The sequence below is a fragment of the Protopterus annectens genome, chromosome 9.part0, assembly GCF_019279795.1.
Source record: "Protopterus annectens isolate FY-2018-M chromosome 9.part0, PAN1.0, whole genome shotgun sequence".
NCBI classification, from domain to species: Eukaryota; Metazoa; Chordata; order Ceratodontiformes; family Protopteridae; genus Protopterus; species Protopterus annectens.
In genome coordinates, this window is record NC_056743.1 from 416570463 (window position 1) to 416597187 (window position 26725).

Genomic DNA, 26725 nt, shown 5'->3' on the forward strand with positions numbered 1-26725 from the left:
GAAAAAGGGGGTCTCAGCCTACCTGATCGACACCTTTATTATAAAATTTATGTGCCAATAGAATTTGTCTACTCTCTCTCACACTTTCGCTCTGACAAGGATAGATGGTCCCCCTCTTGGGTAAGGATCTGGCGTCAACATGTGATTAGAAATAACATCAACCCGAAAGCCCTCCCATTTATAACTTCCATAAATCTTAGAAACATTAAAATAAGCATGATATTGAAGCATAAGATTAAAACTCTTCAGGAGTTGAAATCTATAAAACTAGACAACCTCTTCCCTCTCCTTCAACCACTACGCCTGAACCCTAATATAAGAATTAACAATAAACTGATCAATCTCATGGAATACCATTTCATCAAAGACTGTTCAGTTTGGAACATATATAAACACAAAAATAAAAACTTAAATGATCTGCGTTTAGCATTGAAAGTAAAAAACAAATGTACCATCATTTTACATCAAATAAGAGAAATTACATCAACACTAACTAAAGACATACCTCTTAATGAATAGGACATCAGTAGGCTCATTGAAGTAATGTCAAGTTTTTCTAGTAAAGAAAGAATGCTTTCCAATGCATAGGTTCATAGGTAAGTACTAGGCTATCTGCCCGAGGGCATCTTTAAGCCTAGCCAGAATGTGTTGGCTTTCCCCGCCCCCCTTAGATTAGTTCCCTGTGCCTCTGTCCAGCAGAGCTGCTGCAGTGATCCCCGGGGTAAATTTTCTGTTTCCCATCCACTCGTCAAGGTTTCTCTTGAAGAGTGTTAGTGAGGGGCTCTACCTAATGTAGATTGTAATCCTGTTCCAAAGCATGGGGAGTCTCTGGGACAGGAATCTATCCCTCCAGCATATGCTATTTATCGTTGTGGTGAGGTTTCCATCCCTAGAGCGTTTGGCTCTCGGGATTTGTTTTTTTTTTTTTTTTTGTTTTTTTTTTTAGGTGGAGCATGTCCATCAATTCTGGGTTGGACATGGCCTTGTATGTCAGGCAGAGATCACCTCTGAGTAGGCGGTATGCAACCAAGTACAGCTGGAGTTTCTTCAGTCGGGCTGCATAGGGCATCTGTCTGAGGTCAGTAATCCTCTTGGTGAGGTACTTCTGTGGTTTTTCCAGCTGTTGCAGGTGTCTTGTTAGGTACATCCCAAATGGGGCATTGTACTCTATGATGGGTCTGATGAGTAGAGGGGCGCAATAACCTGTTTTGCTCTAGATCTGAACCCTTTTGTGATTAGGTGGGCCACATAGAAGGATTTTCTAACCACCTTTGCAATACGATTATCAAAGGAGAGATTACTATCGACTTGGGTCCCCAGATCCCTTATTACATTTTCTGTATTTAGGGGACTACCACATATGTGGTAGTTCGCGAGTACTTTGTTTTTTCCAAAGGGGATGACTATGCACTTTTTGGCATTTAGCTTGAGGCCATGATTTTGACACCAGTTATCCGTCTCAGTGAGACCCTTCTGGAGGATGTCTGTATCAGCCGGAGAGTCAGTTATGGCCCCCAGTTTGCAGTCGTCTGTGAACTTGGTCAGCCATAGTCCTCTTGTGCTTGCCTGTATCTCTGAGAAGTATATACAGAACAGGAGGGGTCCCAGGACTGAGCCACTTGTAACCAGTTTAGAGTCAGACCTAGAGCTTGCAACTGTCACCGTATGGGTTCTACCCGTGAGCCAATTAGCAGCCCGTCTCGTGATGTAGGGGTTTATGTTCAGTCTGGTGAGCTTGTCTATAATACCAGAATGGGGAATGGTGTTGAAAGCCTTTGCGAGGTCTAGGTAGGCTGTGCGGACCTCGTTTCCCTCATCTAATGCCTTGGTAACTGTCTCAAAGAAGTCCACCAGGTTTAGGAGGCATGATCTGCCCTTAACAAAGCCAAACTGAGTAGGGTCCAGTGTTTGGAGGTTCCCAACGTCTCTGTTAATGAGTTCCATGATGATGTGCGCCATAGATTTGCAGACCAGGCTAGTCAGGCTTATAGGGCGATGGTTCCTGGGGTCCGTTGTGGCTCCACCTTTGTGGAGCGGAATAACTGTTGCTGTGTGCCACTCTATGGGTATGTAGCCTGTAGAAAGGCTGTGTTTGAACAGTGTGTTTAGGTGAGGGGTTAGTTCATTTTGGAGCTCGTGTAAGACACAGCCTGGGACACCGTCCAGTCCCATTGGATAGGGCTGTTTTAACCTGTGTGTCAGTGATTGCCAGGGCTCTAGATTCTTTTGGTATGGTTATGGGCCCTTTGGGGGGTGAGAGGGGGTGAAGTTTGCACTAAACCTGTCTGCCAGAATGTTGGCAATATCAGTTGGTTCAGTGTATCTTATGCCATTCTGCACTAACTCAGAGCAGAACTGAGAGTTTCCACTTAGGTTCTTGACATAGCTAAAGAACGCTTTGTGGTTATCTTTGGAGTCCTTGGCAATTTTTCTTTCGAAGCTAGACTTGGATGATTTAATGAGGGATCGTAGTCTCTTCTGATACTGATCAGGGATGTCTTTCCTTCTTGGGATTTTACTCTTTTCTGCATAAGTTTCCACCTTCTATCGTATAGCTTGTTTATGGCAGGGGTCCACCAGACTGGTTTCCTTTTCTTGGAGGAGTGAGTCTTGGTTTTGCTTGGGATAGCACGATCCATGCATTCTTGCAGGTGCTCATAGAGTGCCTTTTTAAGGGATTCAGCAGCTTGGACAGCATTGTCCTATAGCATGGGGGCTGTGAACCTTTCCACCTCTGTCTTAAGTAATGTGAAGTTTGCTTTTGAAAAGTTTTTCACGGTGGTTTCCTTGATTGGGGATGGGGGCGGAATGTGGATATCCAGAGTGATTAGTCTATGGTCTGATCTAACCAGAGAGGGGTTGACCTCCGGTGTGGAACACCGGTCGCCCTTGTTGGTGATGACCAAGTCCAGTATGTTGTCATCTCTGGTGGGGATGTTGACCAGTTGATCCAGGGCATTCGAGTTTATAAATTCTACCAAGTGTTGGGCAAGGGAGTTAGTACTTGAGTAGTTCTCCCAGTTAATGTTTGGGTAATTGAAATCACCCAATATTAGGGCATTTGGTAGGACCTTCATATTTTCCAGTGTCTCCAGAAATGTGGAATAGGGGGTTCTGGGTCATGGTGGGTGATCTGTAGCAAGCTACAATTTGAATTGCAGTTTTTCCCTTTGTTAGTTGCACATGGATGATCTCTGAGGCATCGTGCTGCGCCACTGACCTGGAGGTGTGGGTATCCCTGATGAATATGGATACACCCATGCCTTTTGTGTTTTGGTCTGGGATCTGTGGCTGAAACGTATGGTATGAGTTATAGCCTGGTAGTGCTGGGGTGCTCTCTGGAGCCTTAAACCAGGTTTCTATTACTGCACAGATATCGATGTTCTCCATACTGAGGAGTGCCTCGAGTGCATGCATTTTGAGGTTTAGACTTCTGGCATTGAGTAGCATTACCCTCAGTTTTTGGTTACTTGTGTTATTTATGGTGGAAGGTTTGTCTTTTGAGCCTTGCCTAAAAAAGGCACTATGGGGGTGGCAAAAGCCTTGGCCAGTATTCGAAAGACTAAGGGTGACATGTGCAAGCCGTCTCTTGCAAAGCAACGTGACTTGTTGAGCATGTCATATAAGCTGGTAAATCTCACTAAACATAGTTCAATCTGCCTATTCTCCAAATACTGGGATCAACATGGCTCCACATTCACAGAAGAACAATAACTTAAGGCAATCAAAACTACCACTGAATTTCCCCCTTTAAAAAACTCATATATGCACAACTAATGATTAATAAACACCTATTATACACCCACCATCCCCAATAAATTTGATCCAAAAATGTCCCCATCTTGCACATGCTGCTGTTATCCACAAGCAGACCTCATACACATTCTATGGTTTTGCAAACACACTCACAAACTTTGGACCTGTCTTAAAGTATGCCTAGGAAAAATGGGTTACCAGAAATCAACATTATCGTGGGAACTAGCTGTACTCCATATCTCTGACATCCAACTCTCTAAATTAAAGTATCATGTCCTAATCACTCTCTGCACACTAATCAAGCTATATATAACAAAAAACTGGCTAGATCGCACAAAACTTTGTTGGAGCGGTTTTAGGAATATGGTATTTAAATTTATCTCGTCACAAAAACTTATTATCAAATACCAATAAAAGAGTGTACTGTCAGAAATTCTGGAAACTTTTACTAGACCAGGCCCTAAATATTGACTAAAAGACAGAAACCAAAGGATTTGCCATTTATTGTATGGTTTCTAGACGGTCGAAATAGTCCATACTCTAAATTTTTGGGTTTGCTGTTACTCATAGGTATGATTGTACATATATGGTTGTATTATTACTTAGCATTGTGTTCCATTCATGCTCTCTCATGTCAAAGGGTAACAGGCTTGTAGATATTGCATATAGTTTTTATTGTTGATAGTTTGAGAAGTTTGTTTCTGTCTTTGTTTATGTATGGATGCTATTGTATTTCCACATGCTTTTACAAATGTCATATCCAATATTTTGTGTATACCTTAACTGTTTCTATTATCAAAAATAAAGCATTTTTATTTGGAAAAAAAAGTTTTATCACTGCAATGTTATTGTTCTCTGCTTCTCAAAACTTTGACAATACACAATTTTATTTGGAGAAAAGTGAGTGCCGTATGGTCTAAGGTTTCTCAGCTACTCATCCTGACAGGAACAAACTAAACTTTTCAATCCAGTTTCACGTTTACTGATATATTAACTTGCAGAAAAAGATTTGCAGGTTGTAGCAGCTCCTTTTCTGCACTATTTTCCTATTTGCTACTTCTGACATCGTGCAACATTTGTGTTTCTACCCAAAATAAAAGTAAGACTGACAGTGAGGTGATGTGCTGCAAGGTCAGTGACTTAATTTGTGCAAATGCCACAGGGAAAAGGAAGTGTACCACGAGTATTCACATCTTACAATACTTACAAAGGTGAGTACAAAATATTTATAGAGACTGCATCACATTACATATATGGGGTGATTTTTTGTTTGCCTTGAGCTGTTCAACATATTTACGCTGGAGGAAGAAATAATGTCTGAAAAATAGAGCTCTTGTAATGCCTGTTCAGTTCTTACCTCAGTACTCAGTAAGCATTGGAACAAAAGAAGACCCTGCTAGATGGCATACTGACGAGAAGACCCTGCTAGATGGCGTACTGACAAGAAGACCCTGCTAGATGGCGTACTGACGAGATGACCCTGCTAGATGGCATACTGATGAGAAGACCCTGCTAGATGGCGTACTGACGGTATAATATGGTATGAGTTTCCTGTTATTTGATGTGGACAGTTGCTATTGTAAGGTGACTTCAGATAGTCCAGAGCTGGTGGTACTGGATAAGGAACTAGTGATACCAAGTGCAAACCCACACAGACCTGCTCAAACCAGTGCAGTTAAGGTGCTATATCTTGGTGCAGATGAGTATTCCAAAGTGCAAGAAACCTAATATATTTTCCAAGGATCTGGAACCATGCAGTTAAAAATAACTCACAATTATCCTAACTTGGAAACTTACTCAACACCTGTATTCATAGGCAAATGAGAAAAATTTTGTACCAACCTTCAGTAATAGAAAGCACTTAGAATAATAGATTCCCCAAGTAAATTATGATACAGTATCCAGACTGTTGCAACCTGATGTGTTTACCCTGCCCTGTTTAAATAAATATTGGGTGATTGTGTCACTTTTTTTTATTTCTAACCATACCAAAAAAAGGCCCTGTTAGTTATTTCTGGTCTACAAATCTTAAGAGGCTATAGGCAGCAGACACAATTAACACAATGAATATGATCTCTGTGAAACTTTGTTTTCTGTTTTCATTAGTGAAACATGATGAATAAATCTGAGTAATTATGATGAAAAATTATGCACGCAACTATAATGTATTAGATACCTAACAATATCAGTGCATGTTGTTGTTGTTGTTGTTTGTGTTTCAGCTTTTCCCGGTAAGGGGTCGCAACAGCGGAACTCCGGTCCGCTAATGATTGGCAGTAGATTTTTACGAAACGCCGAGGTACCAGCTCGACGCCCAACCTTCAACAAGGGCACGCCCACTTAAAAATGTTTTTAGTTTGCATAAACCATGTTTACAGGAAATAGAATTCCAGTCTTGTAGAGAAACTCTACAAAGTCAATACCAACAGTATAAAACACAAAATCTAGTTCAAGGACCAGAATCAGGATAAACACACGCACTCACACAAACACATGCAGCCACTCCTACAGTTCTGAAACTGTAAACTAGTAAGTTGTGTTTAAGCAGTACTCCACGACTGGGTGTGGGTATATCAGGATTTACCCACAGTTGCTGTGGTTTGATCCCAGGGATGAAGCCTGCGTGATTAAACAAAGCCAACTGTGAGTAAATCCTCATATACCCACAAACAGGAGTGAATTATTGCTATTATACAATGACATTATTTAAGAAAGAAATTGCTTACCTTTATTAAATAATTTATTTGTATAATGGTGCTGTTGTCTTCCTCCACGTTCTTCCCTGTTTACTGCTGTACTGAGCATGCGTATAGGACTTACTATCCTGCGTTTGTATAGTACATCAGTTCAGTGCAGGAGAAGTAACATGAAAAGAGAATCTACACTCCCATTTGTATATTCAAATGTCGCTTCATAATTAAATGTTAACATCAGTAACCAGATTGCTAGTTCCCTGTGCATCAAATGGATTTCATATACAATGAAAACTAATGCAGGCCACCTAGAGTTAGACATTCAGTCAGAGATCCCTTTTTCTCTTACACAATTCAAAATCTTACTCACTGTCAGACATTCTTTCCTCTCACCAGTAACTCTGACCTGCAGTGGAAGAAGATTCTGCAGTCAGTTCACATATCTTAACTTGCAGAGAAAAAGTAGAAAATATCTTTAAAAAGCCGTGGAAAAGACTATCTAGAAATAAAAAAGTGCAAGACTCAATCTCTTCTTCTCTGTAAATAATTCAACCACTGTCTCACTGTCCCCCTGTCACACCTTCACCACACTCTCTCGTTATCTGTCAAAAAATAATACTCCTTATAACAATCCAAGTAGCCTCTGTCACTCCCACTTCCCTGACTACTTCTCAGTCTTAAATGTTACAATGCATTCATCGTGGCTGTACTGCTAACTTATCACACTGCACTACCTTACCAACCATCTTTCCCGCTGTCTAACATTTCCTCAGTTAAGCTACCTCTTTTTTATTATTTTAATTGGTAGAAATATTACAATATCTTCTGCAGTGTTATATCTCTATGTGCTATACATAAGCATGTGGCTCTTTCTAATGAATGATCAACATGGTATATACCTTTGTCAGCTGTGTGCACTGCTGTGTTTCTAAATGATGTGTATGTAAGCTATTGTAGAGCTTTTTCCTCTCATGCATGTGTACTTACCTATGTTTTGCAGTCCTTGTGATATCATGTAAGTGTATTTATATATATATATATATATATATATATATATATATATATATATATATATATATAAAAACTGGTTTTAAATGTGGAGCTTTTCTCCCTGGGCTTCCTATGAAGAAGGGTTTTATCCAGTCAGACTTTTCTGGTAGACAAAGATAAATAAATAAATAAAAAACTGCAACCTGAAAACTTTAAACACTTTGGTTCCACTGGAAAGCTAATAAAAAATGAAGAGCTTTTTAAGCTGTTTTGAACACGTGCTGATATCTCTGTCAAAACATAATATTCTGAGTTCATATTTTCAATACACTGACTATTTACCACCATCACATGCACTATCATATTCTACATTTTTTGAAAATGACTGTAATGTAAAATTTACAAATTAAACTGTAAAATGTCCACTCAAAATTTTTCATACCAAAATTTGATATAGTTAAAAGTTATAATCCTGCACGACAATCAGATGGTTAAAGTGAGCAACATTTTTTTAAATAATGAATGTGAAAACTGCCAAAACTTAACACTTTGATCTCATATTTTCAACAATCTATGGACCACCTCCACCTGAACTATAGTACTAAAGTTGTACAAGCGATATTCGAAGTATGATTTACTAAAATGACTGATGATGTCTACAAATGGAGTGGCACAATTGAATACAAAAGCTTGGCAGGAGGATACCTAAAATGACTACCTTAAAACTTCCATTTAGTTGAAGTTATAAACCTGCACACCAATAAGCTAGAAATTAAAACTGATAAAAAGAAAACAAGCATTTTAAACAGTGTTTTCAACAAATGCCTACAGCTTTGCCAAGCCATAATATTTTGAGCTTTGATTTTTGGCATACCATTTGTGGGCCAGCATCACCTGAACTTTAACACTAAACTGGTTCAACTCGATACAAAATGCAGTTTATAAAAATGACTGCTAGATAACATTCAGATATGGAATTGTACAGTAACACAGCAGTTTGAGAGACAGGTCCCTAAAATGACTACTCCAAAAATTTCATATCAACGTTCCGCACTTTTAAAAAAAGTATAATTTGGCACAGCAACCAATTAGTTCTAATGGGCATTGGCAGTATTTTACATTAAAATACATCCCCAAACATATAATTATCATGCATAAACTGCTAAACAGAAAATTCAAACTACCCCAAAAATAATACAAATGCCCATTTTTGTGAATGCATTAATACTATATTACTGTTTGGAACGTGCATCTTGCAGATATTCTGCACACCCATAGATTGTAAGGGATTTACCCTTTAGACACGTGACTCATAGCACCCGTGGCCATATGGTAATATCAGTCCCATACATTCCCCACTTATGCCTTACTGCAGGCATGGTCTACTGTCCATCTACCAGCATAGTTTCCAAGTTAGACACATAGCCTAGATATGTACTGGATTGTAATGCCTACATCAGAAGGAAGTCCAGATCAGTTAATGTTGTTTACTCGGGTGTCCTTGAGCTATCAATGTCATTTTACAGTGTTAACAATATTTTATTATCAAGGCTAAAAAGCTGCTCAATAGTATTATTGTTTACCACAATCATTTATGACGGGTGTCTCTTGGGGCCTTGTACTTCTCCCCTTATTAGCAACATATCTTACAGTTGTGACCTTAAGATTCTGCAAAAATAATGCAACATGCTAGCAACATTTCTTAAAGTTATGAGCTTAATATTCTGCAAAAATAATGCAACATGCTAGCAACATTTCTTAAAGTTATGAGCTTAATATTCTGCAAAAATAATGCAACATGTTAATGATTCTCTTTTCAGCCAAAAATATTACAACAGATGCAGATCAGCTTCAAAATAGCTTCAGTACATCAAAAAACTAGTTATAAAAATCAGTTTTGTTTTGCTATAATAAAAACTAAAATCATGTTATTTACACCTAACTCTGAATGTAAATCTGACCTGACAAGCTTTCAAATTTTATTAAAAGATTGAACAGAATACAACTTGCCTAATAACACATGGTTAGCTTTAAAAAAATGTTAAAAAGCTGTAATAACTAAAGAAAAATGCTACAATTAAAGTATTAAGAGCTTTCATCACAATAAGATTTTTCAGACTGTGATTAATACAAAAAATGCACCCACATTTTTAGGACATTCACAGAGCGAGCAGTCTACTGCTATAGGAAACAGGAATAGGTAGGAAAGGGGTCATCTGCACCAAGAGATCAGTGACATGGAAAGATATGGCACTAGAGGTGCTGGGAAGAGACAAAGCACAGGGGATAGCATGCTCAATTCGGTAGTAAGAGCTCTGACTTATTCCTCCAGGGACTGGCTTTTAGTCATGACATTTGGTCACTCTTAATGTGGGGTTTACATGACTGGTATTGTGGTCATTACCCTACAGGACAAATGCTAGGAAATATTTTGTGTGCCTGGCTATGATAACTTTTCTCAGCCTTTTAAACTCCTCTCCTTTCCCATGTTCTTTAGGCTGGAAGACTCATTCTTCACATATCTTCACCCAAATAAGAGTTCTCTTCACTAGAATGTCTGAGGGCTATTATTATTTTACCGCTGTTTGGTTTCATTTTCTTCACTATCTACATTCCTTATCCGTAAGTGTAGGTGTATATGCATGTGTGTGTGGGTGTATTTTTGCTTGATCTCCAGAAAACAGGTCATTTTGCTATTGTTATAGGATTTTAAAATTTCTTACCTCCATTTTTTTCTCTACCCTCATTTTGTTTGTCCCATTTTATTTCTGTTACAAGGAAAATGACTTAGATTATTGGGTACTTACGTATTATCGCAACTACATTTTCGTGGTTGCGAAAGTCGCCTACTTCAAGTGAAATGAGGCCATGAAACAGTGCGTGATGTTGATCAAAGCCCTTAGTGCTAACGGGAAAAGTTTCGATTAGCTTAATCAGGAGAAAGCAATCATAAAGTTGTCTTCCAGATTTGCGTGCATTACAACCTCATAGGTGAATTGTAAAGGGTGCTATCTTACTGACAAATGGAATCTGTAAGAATCGATTTCTCCAGTTTGTAAAAGGGGTAAAAGATCATGCTTTAAAATATGTCCCTGTATTGTGTTGGTCAGAATTCACACATGTGATTTAGTAATAGGAAAACTCAGAGAAGAAGGGGTGAATGACTTTACAATGAGGAACTGTTCATGGATTACATGTTTACCGGCCTTTTTTTGTAAACGTGTGTGTCTGCATTATCTTGAATGCACTTGGCCATACTGATACCTCTCCAGTGTCCAGATTTCTGCATCATATTTTTACATTATTCCCTGCAAGTTGCAGTTGTGTAGTTTTCGAGTCATCACTGAGTGTTACTGTCAGCATGTCAGTAAATAGCGGCATTTGTTTCTTTTCGAACGGAAAGAATAATGGCTTCAAAGCTGCTTGTGAGGACAGGTAATCGCATCAGTGCTACAGCGTTTAGGATTCCAGTGTGTGTAACTGCTGATAGACACTATTGGTGTATGTGTACAGCTTAGTGTGCCCCTGATACTTAACCACTGTAATGTCACAGTAGAAAACACTTGGAAGATCAATTCTGACTTGTACATGCACCTGTTTCACTTGAAGTTTCTGAATTTTGTGACCGCAAAAATGTGGTTGCGATAATACGTAAGTATCGATTATTGTATTAGCCATGCAGTAGTCTGAATTGAGTAAGCTGTGGCAATTTCATTGTCATTTCATTCTGCCACTTATTTTTTGCCAGAATTACAGTTTGTTGTTCAGTAATTGTGCAGTTGTTGCCATTTCTTCCTGTGAAAAATGAGGATAATTATTTTGATGTCTTGCCCTGGCTATTGTTAATATTATGTATATGATAGATTTAAAAAAAAAAGAGTTTAAGCTCTCTAAGTGTGGGGCTAAGATCCTACCTCAGGCATGCAAAGTGTCTAGAGTGTTTTGATAATACCTATTTTGCTGGTTTGCTCCTTCTGCATATCATTTAAACCTTCCACTGTAAAGGATAGGAAGGCTTTCTTAGGGCTGGAAAAATTGAAAGTTACTCCTGCTCATCCAGTCAGGGAGTCCTCTCTTCCAGTTACTTCTCCTAGCCTGTAGCCCTCCCCCAAGAGGTCAGCCCCCACTTACCAAGATGTTTCTCCCATTTAGATACAAAAATCAAGTGTAGCTACTCTTCTTCCAGGGATGTATATTGTTAAGATTTTGTCTAAGTCTAGATCTATCGTGTAACATCTCTGGCTGCAGAACATCGGCTGGTGGTTCAACTCATCCAGCTTCTGTTTCATGCATCAGGTCCAGATGTTCCATTATTGTAGATTTGGACCATGCAAAGATGTGGAATGTATTTGTCTCCAGAATCTTCTAACCTGGACTTTGATGAGAATCAAGAACCATCCTTCCCATCCCCCCAGATGACCCCAAGTTCAGGAAAGACCTGGAAATGATTATGGCAAAAGAAGAAGACTGGGCCTAGAATAACCCCTCCAGATTTGATCTTGCACTCGAGGAGGACTTCCAGTTGCCCAGGTTGTCCTTTTGTATTATCTCCCTCTCAGCAAAATGGTAAAGCTGCAACAAAGACAGAGATTTAAAATTTGTTAGAAACATAAAATAACCATCAAGGAGTTTCCACAAGATCACCAAGAGTGTGACCTTTTCTCCAGATTCTTTTTAGTATTAAAAAAACCTCAGAGCCTCTGGCTCATTCCAAAACAGCTGTTTTGAATGGACACACTGCAATTTGGGTCTATATTACTCAAACAAAAACTGACATGAGCGAATGCCGGTTGAGCGACACATAGTGAGCAAATGTCGCAAATATCGAAAAAGTGAACGGAGATTGCCATAGGGAATTCTTCCCTTTACTTCAATAGAGTGCGATCTCGGAGTTGGTATATTTAAGTAGTGGGGGGGGGGGGTGCAGGGGGGTTTGCCCCTGCATAAATCAGTTTCTAAGAACTTTCGTGTGTTAGCTGTTTTGTTTGTGTGTTTTGATATTACAGACTTTCGCTCACTATGCGTCGCTCAAGCCGTATTCGCTCATGTCAGTTTTCATTCCTGTAATATAGACCCCTGCAATTCATATTGATGTATTTGTAAAATAAGGCCTGTATGTGTTCTTTGAACCTACAGGATGCTTAACTGTTTGCAGGAGAACAGACTGTTCCTTTCCTTCTGACTTGGCACTAGTTATTACTAGATTCATCTCCTTCCAGTCAGTCGAACCTCAGTCTCATGGTTTTCACAAAATGTATGGCCATGGTAGCAGTGCATTTCAGACTGCAGGGGAACAGCGATTTTCCACTAGGTGACTGCATCCTGGTAGTTCTTGTGACAGAACCTCTTATAACTACAATAAACTATCTTCTAGTTCTTTTGAAGTCACTAAGGATTAGTGAACACTGCAAGGTCCCAACTGATGACCACTATCTATTGCATTCATCAGATGTGGAATGGATGCCTTCTCTTGTCATGTTTTTTCTTCCTCAGCAGTGACGTCTAAATTATCAAATCCACAGTTCAACAAGTTCCGCATAGCAAAGCAGTGACAGCAGCTCTATGTCTCAGATTATTGGGGTTCATGGCAGCATTGATTTATAGGGTCCTCTTAGATGGGTTCTGCATAAGGGTATTACAGTAGACCCTCAGAGTGAAATGGAATCAGTTATCTGATCCTGTCAGCTTTCAGTATAAGGATCGTTTAGCATGGTGGATTAACAAGTCTAACCTTTCTTTGGGCAAACATTTCCAGCCCCTATAATCACTATGGAACAAGTTCTCTAAGCTCTCTAAAAATCTAAGGCTAACTCAACCATGGTCCCTGATAACATACCAGGTTGCCTGATTATGAGTGCTTAATATGGCTTATCTGAATCTCAAGTTAACTTCTTTGATTATATCCTCTTCACTGGTCACATTCCTGAAACCTATAAAACAGCCCTTATAATGCCATTCACAATGGTGGCCCAGCCACAGACCAGAGTAAACACAGAACCATTAATCTCATTACCCTCAGATCTCATTAAGCTAGAAATTGAAAATCTCTTACAGCTGTACCCTTATCAAGTTGACTTTGTCAAAGGAAGAACTTGTTTCTTTAAACTCACAAATTTTGTTGAAAAAGTAACTAAAACAGTGAATAGTGGTTATGCAGTGCATACAGCATATCTAAAAGTGGCTAAGGCTTTTGACGTCATCAGGCAGACATTATTGACAGACTCTTAAAATTGAATATAAATGCTTATATTGTGCGATGGATAGCTAACTGATTTTCTGACAGAACCTATGTGGTTAGAGTCGCAGGTGCCACTTCTGAAAGTGAAAGAGTTACTAGTGGTGTACCACAGGGATTAGTATTCGTCCCTCTCCTATTTGGGATATATTTCTCAGACCTTCAGGCCAGCACTTCCAGCCTATGGGTACCCTTGCTGGTAAAATACATTGTTAAGCTACACATTTCGAAATCTTCATCAGGATGGTGGATGACCTAAAAGAGCATAATAAGCAAAGCCGAGCGTACTAGAGAAATAGCGAAATAGCAACAACATGTATGTAAAATAACATGTATGTAAAATAAGAAACAGGCTAGAAACCAAAAAATAAGACCAAAAAATAAGAACCAGGCTAGATATCCAAAAATTAAGATACAGAAACTAAAAACTAAAAAGAGAAACAAAATAGTGAAAAATTCTTAAACAATGGATATCAGTAGAAACTAATGTATTAAGATATGGAACTGTTAATTATCAGTGCCATTTTAAGATTTTTTTTTTATTTAACAGCCTTCTATCAGTTCCATATCTTAATACATTAGTTTCTATTGATATCCATTATTTAAGAATTTTTCACTATTTTGTTTCTCTTTTTAGTTTCTGTATCTTATTTTTTGGATATCTAGCCTGGTTCTTATTTTTTGGTTTCTAGCCTGTTTCTTATTTACATGCATGTTATTTTACATACATGTTGTTGCTATTTCTCTAGTACGCTCGGCTTTGTTTATTATGCTCTTTTAGGTCATCCACCATCCTGACGAGGATTTCGAAAAGTGTAGCCTAACAATGTATTTTACCATCAAGGGTTGATTTTTTTTCCAGCAAGACTATTTTTAGTTAACTACATTTTTTTGGCTAATTTTAGCTAATCTCTGAACTTCACTATTGTAGGTTTAGAGTGATTCTACTAACCACGTATGAGCTGGCTCAGGGTATCTAACCTATCAGATTGTAAGGTGTAATGTCAAGTTGTCGTGCCCAATCACAATAAAGGTTTTTTCACCCACACATGATTGGCTCCCACTGACACACCCCCAGGTACTCTTATAAAAGGAAGTCCTCAGGATCACTCTTTCCATTGAGGAGCTATGCTTCGATGGTGATTGTACTTCTGGTACTTTTTACTTCAATAAAGTACGACCTTCTAGAATCTGAACTTCGACTACATTGATTTTTTGCCACCACGGCGAGCAGAGATCCTTAGCCGAGCCACATTTATGTTGTTTTGCCTGTTTTTTCTGTGTGTTTCATCTTTGATTTCTAGCTGCCACACTAGCGGTTCCTCTCACCAGGCGACCTGACCAGCCAGAACTACGACCTGTATATGAAGCCTTTCTAAGGCTTTACTCAGCCTTCAACCACAAGCACTCAGGTATGCACAGCCTTTCTCAAGGCTTTACCGGTAGCCCAGCTTCTTCACCGACATCCCACCGTACCTTTATTAAGGCAGCCTACCTGGTCATCCATTTATTCTTGGCTTCCCTAGGGTATTTTATTCGTGGACATTTTTCCTCCTCTGCATAGGATCTTGAATACCCAGGTCCCACAGACAATCATTTTCCTGCTGGACTTATTTCTCACACAGGGAATTGTTCCAAGGATGCAGTCATGTAGACGTGGCCTGTGAGTCTTTTTTATGGTGCCCCCATTTCCCCTTATTCCAAAGTTTCTGGAGAAAACCAGCACAAATAAAGACAAAAATCATTCCCATAGCCCCATTTTGACCTTATCGCATATGGTTCCATTTGATGTAGCATCACCTCTTAGACAGACCTGTCTATAGCAATCCAGGTCCGTAATCTTTTGCCCCTCCAGCAGGACTAACTCAGACCCATTATTTATCTGGCTGATTGCACGGTTTCTCAAGTTGCACTAATGGCCAGGGACCCCCACTTATCCATATAGGGTGATCCGGATCCTTCCTTCAGCCCAGAAGCCAAATATGAGAAAGATGTACAAATGTAGATGAACTAATTTTTTATATAGATTACAGTGCAGGGTTTTGGTGCTTTCATTTCTCTGGTCACTGCAAGTTTGGATTACTTAACTCACATTTTTGATTCGGGATTGAGATGTGTTTAAGTTAATATACATTTAGCTGCCATTTGTAACTTTCATCAAGGGTCAGGATCATTATCCCTTGCATCTATTAAAGTATGTAAAACTTTTCTTAAGGGTGTTTTCCTTGTTTGTACTACCTTGAAAGGACCAGTTCTACAGTGGGACCTTTATTTAATACCTGAAAATCTGACCAAGATTCCATTTACACCTGTGGCTACTGCAGAGGTGAGATTTGTTTCTTGGAAAATGTTTTACCGGTTGATGTGATACCAGCTAAAAGGGTTTCAGAGCTGTAAGAATTATCAATGCTTCCACCTTATCTGGTCTTTCATAAACACATCAGTCCTTTATGCATAAGGTTGTGACAGTAACACATTTGAATCAGTCTATTAATTTTGCCATTTTCCCCCAAATTACTCAAACAGGGATAAATGTATGTTGGACTGCATGGACATACAGAGGCAACTCTGATCTCTGTTCATTAAAGATTTTAAGATTTTATGTGTCATGGTCTGGAGCCTTCTTTTTACTTTTTGTACTTTCATTTTGTTGCTGAAGGATACATTTGCCTGCATCACTATCTGGTTTTGGATTATTAAACTCTGATTCTATGTTGATAAATGCAAAGCAATCAGAAAAGTCTCAACTGCTTGTCTCCTGTTTACCAAGAATTATAGATTCTAACGTTTCTAAACAAAATCTGAATGGCTCAAACATTGCATCCTGTTCTGTTATGAAATGCAAAACAAACCACTGGCTTTAAAATTCAGAGTATATTCAGTGAGTGTCAGGGCTACTTCACAGGACATCTTCATGAAAACAGTCATGGATGATATTTATGCTGCAGCTATGTGGGCATTACTGAGTATTGTTTGCAAGATATTATAAGCTGGATGTGATCTCTAGTTGTTCAGCATTAGATCACTGCAGTTGCCTAATTCATTTGGGTCCCATCCCCCACCAAAAGGCCAGCTTTTCAAAGTTTAATTGCACTTTCCACATGATCTAAAAGTCAGGAATTTGAGCAGTACTCCATCTAAAAAGACAAACTGCCAAAACATTCAGAGCCTTCATGTGTAACTGCATAAGTGTGCTACTTTGGCGAGCTTCAGTGAACTGTCAGTCAGGTAATAATCCTTCACAACTGGGCAGATAAGTTCCCCATTGGGGAACCTTCCATAATATTATATTTCTGAGTAAAACTTGTGGGAGTTTTTGTTTTGTTTTTCGTGTGAAATTAGTGGGGTCTTTTTTGGCTAGGAAATGTATTTGTATTTGGACTGTCACTACTTGTCAAAGGATTATTTTTTGTGTGAATGTTTGTGTGACCAACTTGTGTAAAAATCTATTTTGAACAATGTTTCCTAAATATTTTGTTGATTTTATGTGTTAGGAGCAGGAAATTCTGCTTTTGGGAACTGTCAGTATTTTTTTTTACCTCCTAACCATCTTTTGATGCTATAACGCTTACCCTCAGGCTCTGCTACATGTTTTCAGTGTCTTCTTCTTGACCGAACCTATGGAGCAGTGAGCGGTCTCTTCAGTTTTTTCTTTACCTGTCTACAAGAAGAAAAAAGTTTTCAGGGAATCTTTGGGTGTCAGACTGTTCCCAGCTGTGCCTCAGCTGCTAAAAACTGACTGCAGTGGCTGACTTTGGTTCCTCACACCACTGAACAGTTTCCTCCAGCCCTAAGGACTGACGGATAGACACATATTCTGTGGCTGCAGGGTTGTCCTCCATGGGCAAGGGAGAAGAACTCTTGGAGGAAGGAGTTGGTGTAAGTACTGGAAGCTGGCAAAGGGTCCTGGAGTCTCAGGATAGTATGCCTGGACTGGGTTGTTCTTTTTATATGGATTTTCACAGGAAAAAAAGAAAATAACTTGTTTTTTCCTGTTTCTATTTCTATGAGCAGTTAACATTTGCTTGGACTTGGTAGCATACCTCTCAACCTGTTAGCACCAGAAATCTGGGCAAAGCCTAAAATAATGGGGGAAGGGGGAACAAAGGCTCATAAATAGAGGCAGATTTTAAATATTACTCTTATAGACTTAGAAAGTTGCTAGAATAACATTTGCTAAAGGATATGATGTCCAAAACTTAAATATTTGTTATTATTAAGTGACTACAATTCTCAGTGGTTTGTCATAATACCATTAATTTTATGTGAAACAGACCAAAATATGAGGCAAAAATCTGGACTGTTGAGAGATATTCTTGCTAGGGAGTTAATTTCTGTTTCTATTGTCCCTCGTTTTTGTATTGTATAACTGTTGTAGGCTACACACTAAAGTGCGCTAGCCTTTTTATAGCATTTACAGTATTTTCTGTGTGTTTTTCTGCTGTTTCCTGAAAAAACAAAAAAATATATATTCTCTTTTCCCACCTTTGCTGAACTAGATTAGTCCAGATTTCAGGTTTTGTTGAATTCCGGACTGTGGTATAGTTTCCTGTGTTGCCCATATCCTTACTTGGATAGGAGGAAGCTTCTCTGTTCACCAGTGAGAGTGGGAGCTTTGAGCAGCCTATCTGTCCCTGGAGGAGTGGTCTCAGCCCTGAAACTAGTAGCTTATTGGCCGTTTTGGGTCAATTCCTATCTCTTTCAGTTTCCCTGCTTTAAAACCCACATTTGCGCAGTTTTGCACCAGTATACAACTCAGCACAGCTCCTCGTGGTGTCCTGCAGAGTGATACAGGCAACAGAGAGACCCAAGGGAGACTTTTCCAGATTTAAGTATTTTTTTTCTCTGTTTTTTTGCTCCGACTGCCTTTTCCTGCCTAGAAAGTGAATTTCTAACTGATCTGTGCTTTAAAAAGTTTAAATTGCATTTGCCTTCTGCTTTTTACAGTTTTTGTACTTGTTTTATATCAATTTAAGTTGTTTTTGTATTGTGTAACTGTTGTAGGCTACACACTAAAGTGCGCTAGCCTGTTTATAGCATTTGCAGTGTTTTCTGTGTGTTTTTCTGCTGTTTCCTGAAAAAAACAAAAAAAATATTCTCTTTTCCCACCTTTGCTGAACTAGATTAGTCCAGATTTCAGGTTTTGCTGAATTCCGGACTGTGGTATAGTTTCCTGTGTTGCCCATATCCTTACTTGGATAGGAGGAAGCTTCTCTGTTCACCAGTGAGAGTGGGGAGCTTTGAGCAGCCTATCTGTCCCTGGAGGAGTAGTCTCAGCCCTGAAACTAGTAGCTTATTGGCCGCTCTGGGTCAATTCCTATCTCTTTCAGTTTCCCTGCTTTAGAACCCGAATTTGTGCGGTTTTGCATGATTTTGCGTATAGCGCAGCATCGGGCCGCGCCGCTTAAACGGGTTTAAACTATTCCCAACTCCACAAACTCTGCTCTTCACTTTTTCCCTTAGAACTGTTCTAAATCTCAAAGTAAGCACTCTATTTTCATTCTAAAGCCCTGCAGTTGCTCGTATAAGTAATCTTATAAGTACGCACTAATAAACTAAAGCACTACACCCTCTTATACTCCCTTTAAGTACTTGACTCCCTATTGGTCCTTTTTGATCAGTCAAAAAGTAGTTCCTTATACTATTCTGGCATGTCCAAAAGTCAGTTTCAGGTTTACTCTCCAGTCCAGCTGGTGAATCTGGGAATCTTGAGGCAATGTTACAACTGCCTTATGTACACAGACCACCCTCTCCTCCTCCCAACAAGCTCAAATATATGTGAGAGATGCAACTATATAGCCAAACTGAAGGCTGAGCTCTCTCTCAACCCAATACTGGCGCAGTCAGTCAGGAGGAGAAGGTAACCACACACACCACAAATCCAGTCTCACATAGACCTATCGTAATAGAAAACCAAACACATAAACACACAAAAACATACTCGGAGGCTCTAAATAAAAATCTGCCCAAGCAGCAGAGACCTCCAAAGTAGACATCCAAGCAACCGCTACCCCACAACAATACCCACATATCACATAGTTCACAAAGTCAGTGTGCCACACAGTCACAGCCCTTAAGGCTAAACAACACACCCAATACACTTGTAATAGGTGACTCTATTGTCAGACACACTGACGTCCTACTCACCAGGCTGAACAAGGAGAAGGTCACTGTAAGCTGCCTGTCGGGTGCCAGGATCCGCTACATAACAAACACTCAGGTCACTCCAAAGCAAGTACAAATATGACTCCGTCATTGTCCATGCTGGTGTGACTGACCTGAGACGTACCTCCCTGGACTACATGAAAAGAGACATAGAGGACCTCTCTGATCATGTAGCCCAGGCCGGTATGACCCTGACCTTGAGTAGCATCTTACCCTCACCAAGAATGATGCCACAGTATAAAGACAAAATGATCAATTTTAACAATTGGCTAAAGTATTGGTGTCATTCAAAGGGGATCCAGTGTCTGTCAGCCTGGGATGATATGCTCGACAAGCCACGTTGCTTCGCTAGGGACGGCTTGCACCTGTCACCCCTGGGCTTTCGAATACTGGCTAAGGCTCTTGTCACCCCCATAGTGCCTTTTTTAGGCAAGGCTCAAAAGACAAACCCACCTCCATAGACAACACAAAGAAAAAGAAACTAAGGATAATGCTGCTCAATGCCAGAAGTCTAAACCTCAAGATGCACACACTCGAGGCTCTCCTCAGTATGGAGAATATCGATATCTGTGCAGTAACAGAAACCTGGTTCAAGGCTCCCGAGAGCACCCCAGCACTACCAGGTTATACCTCATACCATGCTTTTTGGCCCCAAAACTCGGACCGAACCACAAAAGGAGGGGGAGTATCCATATTCATCAAAGATACCCACACCTCCAGGTTAGTGGCACTGCATGAAGCATCGGAGACCATCCATTTGCAACTAACAGTGGGCAAAACTGCCTTTCAGTTTGTAGCCTGCTACAGACCACCCTCCCAAACTCAGGAACCCCACTCGGCTTTACTGAGAACACTGGAGAATATGAAGGTTTCTCCAAACACCATTATATTGGGTGTCTTCAACTACCCAAACATAGACTAGGAGCACTACTCAAGCCCCAACACCCTTGCCCAACGGTTCCTAGAATTTATAAACTCAAATGCTATGGAACAACTGGTCACCACTCCCACAAGAGGGGAAAACATATTGGACCTGATCATCACCAACATGGGGACTCTGTGTTCCATACCAGACATATACCCCTCATTGGTAAGATCTACCATAAATTAATCTCACTGGACATCCACATCCTGTCCCCACCCCCAGCCAAGGAAACCACGGTGAAGAACTTCTCAAAAGCAAACTTCACACTTCTCAAAACTGAGGTGGAATCCTTCAAAGCCCTCGGTCCAGTGGAAAATACGGCCCAAACCGCAGAATCCTTTACAAACGCTTTCTATGGACACCTACAGGAATGCATGGATCATGCTATTCCAAATAAAACCAAGACTCATTCCTCCAAAGGCAGGAGACCTGTCTGGTGGACCCCAGCCATAAATAAGCTATACAACAGAAGGAGGAAGCTACTACATGATAGAGCAAAATCCCAAAAAGGGAAGGCATCTCTGATCAGTACTAGCAAGAAACTATGAGCCCTCATAAAATCATCTAAGGCCAGCTTCGAAAGAAAAATTGCACAAGATGCTAAAGATAATCACAAGGCCTTCTTTAGTTATGTCAGGAACCTGGGTGGCAACTCCCAGATATGCTCTGAGTTAGTTCAAAATTACAAAAAATACACTGAACCCACAGACGTTGCCAACATCCTGGCAGACAGGTTCAGTGCAAACTTCTCCCCCCCTTCCCCCCCAAAAGAGCAAATGTCTATCCCAACAGAGTGTAGCCTCCCTGACATCACAGATGCACAGGTAAGAGCTGCCTTCTCCAAAGCAAAAAACACGGCATCAATGGGACCGGACAGTGTCCCGGGCTGCGTCTTACACGAACTCCAAGAAGAACTGAACCCTCACATAAAGTCACTGTTCAATCTCAGCCTTACTACAGGATATGTACCCAAGGAATGGCGTACAGCAACAGTGGTCCCACTCCACAAAGGTGGTGCCACAACGGACCCCGGAAACTATCACCCTATAAGCCTGACTAGCCTGGTCTGCAAAGCTATGGAGCGTATCATTATGAAACTCATAAACAAAGACATTGGGAACCTCCAAACACTGGATCCTACCCAATTCGGCTTTGTTAAGGGCAGATCTTGCCTCTTGAACCTGGTCGACGTCTTTGAAACAGTCACCAATGCCATAGATGAAGGAAAGGTAGTCCACACAGCCTACCTGGACCTTGCTGAAGCCTTCGACACAATACCCCACTCGGGCATCATAAATTAGCTCACCAGCTTAAATATCAACCCCTATGTCACAAGATGGGTTGCAAACTGGCTCAGGGATAGAACCCACATGGTCAGAATTGCAGGTGCCATGTCAGACTCTAAACCAGTTGCAAGTGGCATCCCACAAGGCTCAGTCCTGGGACCTCTCTTGTTCGGTATATATTTCTCTGAGGTACAGGCTAACATGGGAGGACTATGGCTGACCAAGTTCGCAGATGACTGCAAAATGGGTGCCATAATCGACTCGCCGACTGAAACAAGCATCCTCCAAAAGAGTCTCACAGAGACGGATAACTGGTGCCAGAGCCATGGCCTAAAGCTAATTGCCAAAAAGTGCATAGTCATCCCCTTTGGGAAAAACAAAGTGCCCACAAATTACCACATAGGTGGTAATCCATTAAGTACGGAAGAAGTAATTAGGGATTTGGGGACCCAAGTAGATAGCAATCTCTCCTTTGACAATCACGTTGCCAAAGTGGTTAGAAAGACCTTCTATATAGGCCACCTTATCACGAAAGGGTTCACATCTAGATCAAGAGAGGTCATTGTGCCCCTCTACTCATCACTCATCAGGCCCATAATTGAATACAATGCCCCATTTGGGATGTACCTTACCCGACACCTGCAGCAACTGGAAAGACCGCAAAAGTACCTCACCAAGAGGATCAAGGGACTCAAGCAGATGCCCTACGCAGTTAGGCAAAAGAAACTCCAGCTCTATTCAGTTGCTTACCACCTACTCAGAGGCGATCTGTGCCTGACATGTAAAGCCATGTCCAACCCAGAGTTAATGGACATGCTCCACCTCAAGAAATCCAAATCCCTTAGAGCTACACACTCCAGGGACTTAAACCTCAGCACAGAAATAAATAGGACATGCTGGAGGGACAGATTCATATCCCAGAGGCTCCCCTCACTCTGGAAAAAAATCCCAATCCATGTTAGGCAGAGTCCCTCAATGACCCTCTTCAAGAGAAATCTTGACTTACCCCTGGGATCTCTTCTGTCTGTGTCCCTACTAGACAGAGGCACAGTAAACTAACCTCAAAAGGGCTATCTTCTGTGATCTACTATACAGAGGCACAGTCAACTAATCTAAAAGGGTGGGAAAGCCAAACACACTCTGGCTAGGCTTATAAATGCCCTAGGGCAGATAGATTAGTATCAACCTATGAACCTATGAACCTATTAAAGTTTTTTAGTGGAATCCAAATTAAATTTCTTTTGCCCAGCAAATATATTTTGATTTGTTAGTTGGATATTCCTAAGTTTATAGCTGTCCCTTCTGTTTTATCTGCTTTAGAAAATGTTTTTCTCGTAGTTTACCAGATAGTCAACTTCCTGCCCCTAGGAAGTATGAAAGGTTATCGCAGATTGGAACAAAATGTGTACCCCAGGACTGCCCTCTTACTACTAATGGACAGAGGTGGATCCTAAATGCTTTATCCCATCCATGGGTGCCCTGAAATTATCTGTGGTATATAATTATCAACCATGGGATGGGCTGAGACCAACATCTAACCAAATGGAGTAGGTTAGTTCAAGCACCAAAAGGGAAATTGCCTAGGTTTAAAATGGCCTGCAAGGACAGCTAGCCTAGTATTTACCTATGATGTTATAAATACTTGTTTGCTAATGCTATAGTAGACCCTGCAGTGATTTCCCGATACAAAATTGCTTCTGAAAAACAAATCACTAATACTAATCCTATTTCTTGTGACAAAGATGCTAAAGCTTTTGACAAATTTGGGAAGAGTTTATTCTTATTCCACTTTAAATTCAGAATTTCAAACTATCATACTTATGCAGTTAAAAGTTTTACTTCTGTCTTTTGAGATCATGAAAATTTTAATTGAAAACATTCCCATGTATGAGGTGTGAAATGTTTTGAATGTCTCTATACTGTCTGCTTTTCATGTAATTAAACATGCCTTAAGGTGTTCTTGTGATGCTGATACTGCCTCAAAGGCTGCTGCTTCTGTGTCAGTCATGACATGCTTCTCATGTAATTAAACATGCCTTAAGTTGTTCTTATGATGCTGCTGATACTGCCTCAAGGGCTGCTGCTTCTGTGTCAGTCATGACATGCTTCTCATATAATTAAACATGCCTCAAGGGTTGCTGCTTCTGTGTCAGTCATGACATGCTTCTCATGTAATTAAACATGCCTTTAGGTGTTCTTATGATACTGATACTGCCTCAAGGGCTGCTGCTTCTGTGTCAGTCATGACCTGCTTCTCATGTTATTAAACATGCCTTAAGGTGTTCTTATGATGCTGCTGATACTGCCTCAAGGGCTGCTGCTTCTGTGTCAGTCATGACATGCTTCTTATGTAATTGAACATGCCTTAAGGTGTTCTTATGATGCTGCTGATACTGCCTCAAGGGCTGCTGCTTCTGTGCCAGTCATGACATGCTTCTCATGTTATTAAACATGCCTTAAGGTGGTCTTAGGATGCTGCTGATACTGCCTCAAGGACTGCTGCTTCTGTGTCAGTCATAACCTGCTTCTCATGTAATTAAACATGCCTTAAGGTGTTCTTATGATGCTGCTTATACTGCCTCAAGGGCTGATGCTTCTGTGTCAGTCATGACATGCTTATCGTGTTAGTAAACATGCCTTAAGGTGTTCTTAGGATGCTGCTGACACTGCCTCAAGGGCAGCTGCTTCTGTGTCAGTCATAACCTGCTTCTCATGTAATTAAACATGCCTTAAGGTGTTCTTAGGATGCTTCTGTGTCAGTCATGACATGCTTCTCATGTAATTAAGCATGCTTTAAGGTGTTCTTAGGATGCTGCTGACACTGCCTCAAGGGCAGCTGCTTCTGTGTCAGTCATAACCTGCTTCTCATGTAATTAAACATGCCTTAAAGTGTTCTTAGGATGCTGCTGATACTGCCTCAAGGGCTGCTGCTTCTGTGTCAGTCATGACATGCTTCTCATGTAATTAAGCATGCTTTAAGGTGTTCTTATGATGCTGCTGACACCGCTTCAAGGGCTGCTGCTTCTGTCACAGTCATGAAAGGATTTGCTTGGTTTCATTCTCAATTAAGCTGTTAAAACTGAAATTTAAAATTCTCTCTTGGACATGGAAGTACTGTTTGATCCTTTTGCTTCTGAGGTGGTAAACAGCAATCGTTTCAGAGCAAATCTAAAATGATCAAATTATAACACAAAAAGAAGCAAAACGAATATTTTTTGCAGTGGAGACAAGCCCCCTTGCATCCCTCATCTCCCTGCAAATAAATATATATATATATATATATATATATATATATATATATATATATGTATGTATTTATGTATATGGGTCCACTTTGTAATTTCAAAATGCTGAAATCTCGAAATTCAGTATTTCTAACTTACAAAGCCGCAGACTCACATTTTCGAAACTGGCAGAAGCACGAAATTCAAAATACAGAAGCGCGGATGTTTTGAATTTCTGCTTCCAGCGGTACGGTGTGTGTATGTTTGGGTTTAATTTTGTTAAGTTTGTATGTGTAAATATGTTGGTTAGGGGTTTAGTCTGTGTAAGTGTGTGTTGTGACTGTTATGTGTGTGTTTGAGGGACTGTGAGATGTGTGTGTGAGTTCCATTTGTGTTTCTGTTTGTGCGATCTCTGACTTAGAATATATAAGTTTGGGGGATGTTGGGGGCGCAGCCGCCTACATGGAGGGTGCAGGGGGCTTGCCCCCCTGCTTATATGTAGTTTAGATGACTTTGATTGTGGGGGGAGGCTTGTGTATGTTTGTGTGTGCTGCATGTGTAGCATAGTTATGGGATTTTGAATTTTGCGGTTGTGTGTTTTAGAGCTTGTGAGTTGGGATTGGGTTATCGGCTTTGTGGTTTTGAAATACTGAATTTCAAGATTTCAGTATTTCAAAATTACAAAGTGGACCTATATATATATATATATATATATATATATATATGTATATATTTATATACACACACGTATATACACACACACACACACACACACACACACACACACACACACACACACACACACACACACACACACACCAACTCTGAGATTGGACAGTAGCAGGGAAAGGGCAAATTCCTAAACCCTGTGTTCACTCCTGTGGACTGCAACTCTTATGTTAGGCTAGTATGTATAGTATACATTTCACCTTGGACTTTAAGTGTATACAGCTTCATAATCTCTCTGAAAATGGAGTCTTTGTCAGCTTTGCCATGCAGTAATTATCCTTTAAATGATATCCTACCTTGTTCACGAGTGCTGTACAGTGAATTTTCTTCCATACTGACTTTTGAAGATTTGGATTGTGAGAGATTGTCATTCCCTGCATCTAGGCTTCTGTTTTTCTGTTTATTGAAAGAACAAAACAACAGTCAGAATACAGACCATGGCTTTAGTAAGTACAGTAATAGGCCAGCAAATGCATACAGAACAGTAATCACCAAGTACAATTAGCAGGTCATCAAGTGAAGTCTCTTTTTACTTACAGAACTGAAAACCTTGGATGGAATGAAACTATAGACTAATTGAGCTGAGACTCTTACTTGTTTGAGTTACAACTAAATAACAAAGAGACTGTACAAGTTTATTTGTATTTTTCCCTAGAATGTGGGCTGTTGAATACAGTACTCATTGCCTCCTACAGCAGAAAGTTGGAACATTAGCACTCGTA

At 40.2% G+C, this 26725-nt stretch overlaps 1 protein-coding gene across 1 annotated transcript in view; it reads right to left on the minus strand.

Moving 5' to 3' along the window:
* DOK2 (docking protein 2) overlaps positions 1–26725 on the minus strand; it is an 816359-nt gene that overhangs the window by 468553 nt on the left and 321081 nt on the right. The window contains exon 3 of the mRNA XM_044082956.1: positions 26300–26399. Within this exon, the coding sequence (XP_043938891.1) occupies positions 26300–26399 (100 nt within the window). The remainder of the gene's footprint in view (positions 1–26299; positions 26400–26725) is intronic.